The sequence below is a fragment of the Aplysia californica genome, unplaced genomic scaffold (genome assembly GCF_000002075.1).
Source record: "Aplysia californica isolate F4 #8 unplaced genomic scaffold, AplCal3.0 scaffold00100, whole genome shotgun sequence".
NCBI classification, from domain to species: Eukaryota; Metazoa; Mollusca; class Gastropoda; order Aplysiida; family Aplysiidae; genus Aplysia; species Aplysia californica.
The window spans coordinates 622240-632207 of NW_004797370.1; the positions used below are offsets into that span (position 1 = coordinate 622240).

General features: G+C 39.1%; 1 protein-coding gene across 4 annotated transcripts in view; it reads right to left on the bottom strand.

The window, feature by feature from the left end:
• LOC101860398 (probable cysteine--tRNA ligase, mitochondrial) overlaps positions 1-9968 on the bottom strand; it is a 28636-nt gene that overhangs the window by 6115 nt on the left and 12553 nt on the right. For all 4 annotated transcript variants that reach the window (XM_013080800.2, XM_005095292.3, XM_005095291.3 and 1 more), the window contains 2 exons: positions 6526-6658; positions 2782-2877 (listed from right to left, as the gene is read on the bottom strand). In XM_013080800.2, coding sequence (XP_012936254.1) covers positions 2782-2877; positions 6526-6658 — 229 coding nt within the window. The remainder of the gene's footprint in view (positions 1-2781; positions 2878-6525; positions 6659-9968) is intronic.

The following is a 9968-nucleotide window of genomic DNA, read 5'->3' on the forward strand; positions in this document are numbered from 1 at the left end:
CGCACACACCCGTAGCTGTATAATAATATATTGTAAAAACCCACTAGGTATTTGTGCACGTTTAAAAAAAAGTCCATCAAACAACTTGTGAATTCATTTGCAATCAGACCACCTTGTGCCTTGTGTCATAAGTAATAGATGGCATCATACGAGGTCGCATTGAAGATTATATGCATGTTTCTGTAACAAGAGCTGGATGAATTAATAAACAATGACAAAAGTACACCCTGAAGATTCAGGCAAATCATCACAAGGTCTTCTTGCCTAAGAGCAAAGGTTTTATCCATTGCGTGCCCTTTCTTTGTCATGTTCTTTTCTGACATGTGAGATTCCCACTTTGTCTGACTGATGCTGTCAAGACTTAAAACTCACGCACAATTCACATTGATCTTTTTTTGACTCATAGATCGACATGTTCTTTTCATCTAGCACATATTTGAGTAGCCTGAAATACAAGGCAGATTGTCCCTGACCAGTGCAGGTGGTTTCAAGCTCCAACAGATTACAGAAAGAGGGATCAAGATACAGTTTTCCAGAGCTTTGCAGGCAATAGTGAGTGGGAACCTTCAGAAGCACGGACTAGTGGAAAGTATTTGTCCATTTGGGGTGAGCCAAGCGATGATGAAACTGGCATGGGCTGGCTTTTCTAGAGCAATTTACAATGGATGAGCCCGGTCATAGATATCAACATCAGGCAAACTTTGATCTTCTGGTCATTGTGGGGTTTACAATTTTTTTTTTTTTTTTTTAAATTTTTTTTTTATAGTAGAGTGTTTTACGGCACTCCCAACTGCATAGGTCATATGAGCGCGCGGGACACACCTAATATTTTCAGTTGGTAGGAAATTCATTGTGTTTCAGATAATAAACTCAAGTGTGCATCTTTCAGCTTGGTGTATCGCCTTTGCTTAAATTGTACTCTTTCGAGTTGAGAATACCGTTTACACAGGATTTTCTGTCTCTCCGTGTCAAAGTCCAAACAAAGACAAAGATAGTTGTTCAGAAAGTTGTTCTGGTGCTGTCTTTTAATAGTGAGTAGTCCATTGATTTAGTTGAGCAATCACATCTGGGTTTCAGTTCATTAGTTATTTGAAATCGTCGTATCTCTTGATTTGTATTGCTTATTTCTCTCTCTCTCTCTCCCTCTCCCTCCCTCCCTCTCTCTCTCTCTCTCTCTCCCTCTCTCTCTCTCTTCCTCTCTCTCTCTCTCTCTTCCTCTCTCTCTCTCTCTCTTCCTCTCTCTCTCTCTTCCCCTCTCTCTCTCTCTCTTCCTCTCTCTCTCTCTTCCTCTCTCTCTCTTCCTCTCTCTCTCTCTCTCTCTTCCTCTCTCTCTTCCTCTCTCTCTTCCTCTCTCTCTTCCCCTCTTCCTCTCTCTCTCTCTCTCTCTTCCTCTCTCTCTTCCTCTCTCTCTCTCTTCCTCTCTCTCTCTCTTCCTCTCTCTCTCTTCCTCTCTCTCTTCCTCTCTCTCTCTCTCTCTTCCTCTCTCTCTCTCTCTCTCTCTCTTCCTCTCTCTCTCTCTCTCTCTTCCTCTCTTACTCTCTCGGAGGTTAAAAAAGCACCTTTGATCTGTTCCAATGCATTGTGTACTTTGAATGATACTTTTTCTTCATTGAAGTCTGGTTCTTCTACTATTTCTGTGCTGTATTTTCTGTAGCTTTCTTTGATGCCCAAAATTGCTCGGCTTCTGAAAATTCCTTTTCTCGTTAGGGAACTCTGATGTCAAATCCAAAGAGCTTTCAATGTCAAACAAGTTTGGGTTGTGATACAACACAGAAATATACTTGTAATTTATACTTGACTACGTCAATTTTTAAATTCTTGTTTGGAAAACGAGCAAGATCAAAATTGTATAACCACTATTAGAAGGGCACACACATTACACATTCGAATATGACAATCGTTGTGAAACAATACCAGTCCTGCATCTAGGAAATACACATTTTAATTATGTGACAGGGAGGTTTTCCCGCAAAACGCATGCAGTCGACATCATCAATTATAATCTTTGACCTGGAAACCGTGAATACTGACCGACCATTATGTTTGCTCAACGCAGTCGCCCATATTTCAATGGTCTAAAGAGGCGTTCACGGCGCCAACAGTCAGCCCCGCGAGTCATAAACCGACTGATGAGAACGTGAATTCCACACAGGTGTGGGATTCACGGTTTCATCAGGCGACTTTTGGGGCACGGTGTTTATTCACAATTTTCTTATTACGTCAGATTACACGTTAGAGTTGAGATAATTGAAAAATTGTTTTACAGGGACATGTATCTCACCGAGCACTATCAAAATATGCAAAAAAACTATTTTCTAAAATTTGTGGAATTCACGGTTTTATCAGGCGACCGACGATATGACACAGACACATTACTCTGCCACCTCAACTTATATCTCTTGAAGTGTACTGTATATAACTATTCAAAAGTGAATTGCTTATAAAACTAATCTGAAGTGTACTGTTTATAACTATTCAAAAGGGAATTGCTTATATAACTAATCTGAAGAGTCCTGTTTATTATTATTCAGAAGCGTTATTCAGAGTTGTTATTCAGAAATGCACTGTTTATTTTACTCAGAAGTGTATGGTACTACTTATAAGTATTCAAAAGTATAATTATTCATCAATATGGACATAAAGTTTCTCTGAAAATTCCACCATGAAAGGAAGGTATAGATTTGATGAAACATATCAGGTAAAAGATCTAAAAACCGATGAAAGAAAATATCAAAACAAGATGGATCAAAACAAAATGATCAGAACAAAACATGTACTCACTTTCCTCCGGCCTATATCCAGACCCAGCTGTTTGAGCAGCCTCTTCACGTACACACCCACGGCAGCGACCGGAGCATTACTGCGTACAGAAGATTCCTAGGGGAATAATGATAAGATAAAGAGAAGTCGTTTTGTTTTATTCATTTTGAGTCTTAGAGGTTTTTTTTGTCTTAGTAGAGGTTTTACAGCGCTCGAAACTGCATAAGGTCATATGAGCGCCAGAAGATTAGAGGTGTTACAAGAGAGTAACAAACATTAAAAAGAAGAAGGGGAGATAAGGATGATAGATGTTCGATAGGAAAAAAGGAGCAACCACACTAGAGCACCCGCCAACCACCCACAGAGAAGCGTTTTACGAGACTTGCAACACAAATAGGTCATAATGACGTCTAAGATTAGAGGTGTTGCCAGAGACAACATACAAAGAAAAGGGGGAGGAGAGGAAAGACGACAGATGTTTGACAGAAAAGAAAAAGCACAAACCACTCCAGAGTGCCTGCCAACCACCTAAAGAAATCGTTTGAGTCTGATGAAACAGAAGTAGCCTACATCAAAAGAATGACAGTCACTTTGACCAGGGAAAATGCAATGCAAGCAAGACAGGCAGACAGACAAAAGAAAGGGATAAGAAGGGAAAGTATGATTGACTGGTAACACTCTTCAATCAACTCTCAACCAACAACACGTTAAACTTAAACTGAGTCCCATGAGGAAATTTAGTTTACACTGGCAAAACATACACATCGTAATTCAACAACATCATACAATGATTATTACTTCATCAACACAGACAATAGTAGACAAATATGCCATTGCTGGTTTCTTCTGTGAAGCAGCCAGTATTTGAGAATAAGCTATTGTGTCTGCTGAAGGACACACCCCTGAGACTACATTTCTAAACTGAGTCAATGATACGTACTTGACATATCTGTGAGCCTGACATCTATATATATAACCATACATGTGATGCAACGCGGTGGAATCAGTCGCTCGTCTATTTTTGGACATATGGAGTTATTGGTAACATCCTAAAGCCTGTTCATTTGTCATGCATTTGGGGAAAAAACTATCCATCTAACTTGAATTAAGTTGAATAGAAGTTGAGATATTTGCAAGAAGGAGGTGGGGTCGCCTGGTTTCAGGGATAAAATTAGCGAGAAAATGGTCGCCAAACTTCGGTCACTTCCATGTCTTGAGTGTCCTTGGAAACTGAAAATTAACATTTTTTGTGCATTTCAGGGCCCAGGTCCACATACTCCGCTTTCGTACGCTTACGTACTCACAAAGTGCGTATGGAAGCGTTCAACCTTTTATTTCTATACTACCTGGGCCCACTGCGGACGACATGTTTCCTCACGCTTACGTGAAAAACGTAAGACGTCTAGCATGTCAAACATTTTCCGTACGTACTGTATGTTTTGGTTACCTTTTAGAAGAAAGTGGTCTTAACTTTTGTTTGCTCACTTACTTTTACCTTTAAAATTAAATTAATGCCACTCGACTTTGATCTCAGTCTCCAAACTGTGATTTGGGAGGGTGTTGTTTTGTTTTTTCGTTTGACATGTTGATTTGAGGAATAGTCTATAGAGCTTATATCATTGTTAATTATTGAATTTGTTATTCTGAATTTCAAAGTCGTTTTGTTGTTTATTAATTTCTGCTCCCGTTTTTCAAAGTAAACAAACGTGCCTGAAGAGAACACGCTCTTTGGGAGGCACAGAGTGGGCTTTTACTTAAATGACGGATAGGGTGTAGACCATTTACTTAGGTCATACTACATTGACAACAGCGAAGGAGAAGGAGAAGGAAAAGGAAAAGGAGAAGACGAAAAAGACGGAGAAGGAGAAGGAGAAGACGAAAAAGAAGACGAAGAAGAAGAAGAAGGAGAAGAAGAAGGAGAAGAACAACAAATACAACTACAACAAAAACAACAACAACAACAGAAGCAGCAAGCAGCAACAGCAGCAACAGCAGCAACAGCAGCAGCAGCAACATCTTACATCAGTCAGCCTTTCAATTGGTGAAATGGCCTTCCTCCAGTTCGTATTCTGTTTATGTAGTCTACATAATTCCAAAAGGCTTTGAAAGCTTGCCTTCGTCATGCGAAAATATGCTAAGCATGTTTCGTTATCATCAAGAATTTGATGCAACATTCTAAATTCTCCTGTTTTGCCTCGTTCTTTGAATATGGGATATACCCAGAATCGGCGGTGACCTTGCATATACCTCCTCTTCAACCACCACCATAAAAAAATTTCTTTTTCCTCTAGATCTAGGTCTGGTGAGCATAAAAAATAACCGTACGTGTGAGGACGCTGTGGACACGGGCTAGCCGCTACGTTAACGTACGTACTTTGTGATGAAGCGTGAGTGCGGACGCTGTGGACCCTTGCTCTAACCCCTTCAATGCCGCAGGTAAATAGGCCCCTGTGCCAGGGGAAATCCCAAGAACCAAGGCGGCTCAAGGGTGACCCCACTCAACCTCCCATAACTTTTTTTATTTACCAACATTTTCTCATGAATCTCTGCATGTACATTCTACATTGAACCATGTTTCTGGGGATTTCATCGAGAGATGGGCGGAGAAAAGTTGGAGTAAGTAACGTGATGCCAAAATCAACACCACCAAACAAAGTGAAACACCACACATTCGAGCAATAATAAACTGAGACAAAAAAAAGGGGGAATACACGTTGTGTGAGTATCTGCGGGTAAAGAGGCTTTTCCTACCTTACACAATGCTCGTACAATCCATCAAATGGGGGGGAAATGGTGGTAAATCTAAAGTCATAAATGGAAGGCACCCCAATAATAATTACGAGATCATAACAGTAACTCCCCTTACAATTGGTATCAAAACAACCTCTGTCACAGTCCTAATCCTATAAATTCTAAGGGCCATAGGCACACTGCTAAACAGTTCAGGTCCGTAAATTCTACAGGCACGGAAGTGAAGAGGTTCATCGATGTTTTTCAGTAATTTCCTCACACAAATATCTTTTTGAATGGACATAAAAGGTGCTGAGCCAAAAAACAAAAATTAGATTTTAAATTTCCAAACAGGAGGAAAAGTGAGTTTCTTCGATTTCATTATTTCTATGAACGCCTGATCTCTAGTTTTAGTAGAGGTTTTACGATGCTCGCAACTGCTTAAGGTCATATGAGCGCCAAGGGGTGGATGTCAACAGAAAAGTCCTTAGAGGGAATCAGACTTACTCTGCTCACCTCTCTACCTTCAATAGCACAAAGTCTGCTTTGGACTATCAAGCCACCCCAGAAATAGTGGGTCACAAGAGAGTGATAAAACATACAAAAAAAGTAGAGGAAAAAATGACGATAGTAAGGATTAGGAAAGAAAAAGCAGCAGTTCTCTGTACTTACAGTTCAGGCACAGTTATGAGCATGACATTGATTGATGAATCAGCCCATTTACAATTAACAATTCTACTATGCATAAGAACAGGTTAATGTCCCCCCTTTGGGAATGGCCTAAAGACACTTCAGTCAGGTGCACTGCCCCGGGGGGTATGGCCTGATCTCACCACGATGCCTCACATTAATATGGCCACTGAAGTAGAATTGTAGGACCAACAAATGCTGCCTAGCACTTATGTGACCTAATTGTGTAGCAAGTGCGGTAAAACTCTTTACTAAAAAAATACCGCCTTCCAATCACCCCGTAACTAGAATTTAGTCACAAAATTTTATTAAAAAACCAGTAAAGAACAAAGAGGTAGAGCTCACTTTTTCCCTGTCAGCCTCCTCTCCCAGCAGCTGGTTCATGAACTTGACGAGACGCATCAGGTTTGCCAGGGCTTGAGGCGTGTTGAAGTCATCTGCAAAGGCTTTCTCCACAGCGCGTCGTGTTGTGTGTAGTCTACACATGAGGACAAACAAAGATTTCATGAGTTTTGAGAGACAAGAAGCGAGGAATATTGATACGATACTGGCAAATTAGTGAATGGGAATCTTTTCACTGCCTGAAAAATAGACTCAGTAAAAGATGGTACAAGCCAAGTGACCCCCTCTCCCTCCCCTTCCAAATACTAGAGCTGGGCAGTACTGGCAAAATTGAGTCCAGGTACTTTACCAGTACTGGGTGGCGAGAACTGCCAGTATCAATACCGGGACTGAGAATAAATGATGTCAGAAGCTCTCTGCATATCTAATGTTAAGACTGCTGCTTTTTCCATCAGAACCGGCCCTCCCCCTCTCCCCTGTTGACTTTTTTTTTTCGGGGATGGTGGCGAAGAGAGAAAGGGCGTCAAAAGCTGTCAAGTGCGTCTATGTCAGACTTATGAGAGACGAGCCGGACAAAGAATTGCATTGAAATTTCCTGCCACGTGGGATTAAACTTTGCAAGAAAATTTTTTTAAATAAAGATAGGAGCTAAAATCAGACTTCATTTTCGAAATCAGCACATGAAAAAAAAGCAAAATTGTTCACAATGAACCAGATCTGATGCCATATCTAAACTTTAAAAAACATTATCTTACTTTTAATTTTAAATGGTTGTAAATTTTGAACTCGGTGGCACATATCAGGTCACCTTGTGCTTTGTGCTGTGAATCTGACGTCACAGCTTCTACACACTGCACAGTAACTGGGGGTCTCGTTCCAAGGGCCCATCACCTCCTGTGTTAAACATAATTTGGTGTCGGCACCCTCCCAATACTGCTGTAAGCTGACAAAATGCTTTTTAAAAAATTTACAGCAGTTTCAAGATAAAGAGGCTTTTTGACAGGGTAACCATTTAAATTAGCGTTCTTCCTAAATTTGTAAATCTATTCTAATTTATTCAAAAGCTAATCACAGTTTCGCTTTAATTTTTTCACGTAAGTAGGGTAACTGAGTACTGGTACTATAGGCCTCGTGCCAGTACTGACACTGCCTATGGTAATACTGGGAGTTTGGGTACTGAGTACTGGTACCTGCCCAGCAATACCAGACACACACTTTTCTGCTTTCAATAAATTCAAAGTATTCAAAGCAGACGTGTAGCAACAGTTTCCAACTGACATATGAGCTCTGTTCTCATTAATATTTGCAAATCCGGTCTTGAACAGCTATAATTTTCTTAGGCATCACCATGTCCATAAGGGGAAATAGTAGAAAACGGAGAATGTTTTTTTTTCAATTAAAAAAACGGACTTCTGTACTAAGATGCTTACTAAGGTGCTTAAAATCGTATCTATCATGCTTTTATGAACTGGCTGGTGGCCAAGATCATGAGACAGGCTCACCTCATTAAAAAAAAAAAATTATAACATTTGAACTTCTGTGAAATGAGTCATGATACTCATAATTGATTATTTTTGTTTTGGCAGTTATTATTCCCACCCCGGGTGGGAATGAAATTTTTTTATAATCCCACCCCCTTGAGGGGATTTAAAAATATTTTACTCCATTTTTTACTAAGGTGTGTGTGTTCTTGTGCACATGATTTAGTTTTACATTCATTCATATTTTGGGCCTTCTTCTTTGCTTTCAATGAGATTGATTTGTTATGACAGAAAGCATTCAAAAGCTAAAAGTGACATTTCCTCCCCTTAGCATTAGTGCTCTCGTTTGAAAGTACTCAATATTTCCAGAACCCGCATAAACATTGTAGAGGCGTACTAGATCTAGATATTTACTTAGATCTGCCAGTGTATGTTTAATTCTCACCCCAGGTTTAGAGGTCGGCCTTCAGCCTGTATTACATCTTATACAGAATCTAGATATCTAAATCTAGAGACAGGAAAGATGAGAAGTGTCCCGACCAGGGTGAGAATAACAAAAAGAATTATTCCCACCACGGGTGGAATACTCAATTCCTTTTGTTTAAGTAAGAGTTTTACAGCACTTGTAACCCAATAAGGTCATATAAGTGACTAAAATTAAAGGTCTAACAAGAGAGTAACAAACACAAAAAAGAATGAGGAGAGATTAAGACGATAAATTTTTTATTGGTAGGAAGGACCAAACCACACAAGAGCACCCGCCCCGCCAAACACCTAATGATTGATTGTAAATAGGTACCACAAGTGAACATTTTTTTTAAAGAATACCATAACAAGACTATACTTTCCATATAGTGCTCAGTGAAACAAGAACTATGAAAAAAGAATTATCAAAATCCATCAACAAACACATGAGATATGATGTTTCAAATATTGGTTGCACTTGTAAAAATCGTGACGTGTGCGCAAGCTCTATGTGACAAAAGTAGTAGCAGCTAGTTTGAGTACTTAATGACAGTTACAAAAAAAGTAACATAAAGTAATAATTCTAAATATATATATATATGACGTTCCGCTAAACATCAGCTGAATTTGCAAAGATGCAAAAACAGAATCAACCTAAAAAGTCAGAGAGAGGTGAATAGATCTATACCACTATACCACTGGAAAGCTCATTATAAGTTCTGTGTAATAAGAAAAAAATTACAGTGCATTTAACTGTGAAGCACTTTTGATATTAAGGACACTATAAAGTATAAGGAGATTTCTACTGATGATGCAGAGTCCACATTAGAACAGGCAGCTGATATCAATTTGTGTCAGCTGACCAATTTGGGAGTGAGTCTGAGTTAGTTATCTGCCCCAATAATACATCTTGATGTTTTATTTGATCATCTTTTGAATTTAACAATGCAGTTGAGAGTATTTCCAGTTGTTACCGTTGGAAGACAATCTATCTTTTAAAAAAAAGCTTTCAAGGTATAGAATCTACCTGAAGTGCTGCATGCAATATCCCCTTTAACTTGATTTTTAAAAATTTTGTTACAATGATTTGCAATGGTTTTAGTGTTCTGCACCTAAAAATATGACAGCCTGACCCTCAAAAGCAAGCAACGTAATGTAGAGAGATCTAAGAGCCAGAGTGAAAGTAAAAATCTCAAGGTCTAGATCTAGATCTAGATCTAAGTTCCGTATTAAATTTATTTTAACATATTTTCTAGGTTGGGGAGGACAAAGTAAAACTGTCATCATTCATGATTATTGTAACAGAACCCCTAGACGCTTAACGGTAACGCAACAGAGAGTGAACACGTATAATTTAAAAATAAAGAAGTAGTCTGCAATGCCGTAGTTATAGCCTAAGAATTTTGACAGAACGAGATTATAGGATCAGATCTAGGCCCAAGCCATACATAATACATTTATGGTTCATATTTTTATGAATATAAACACCTTTGGTCAACT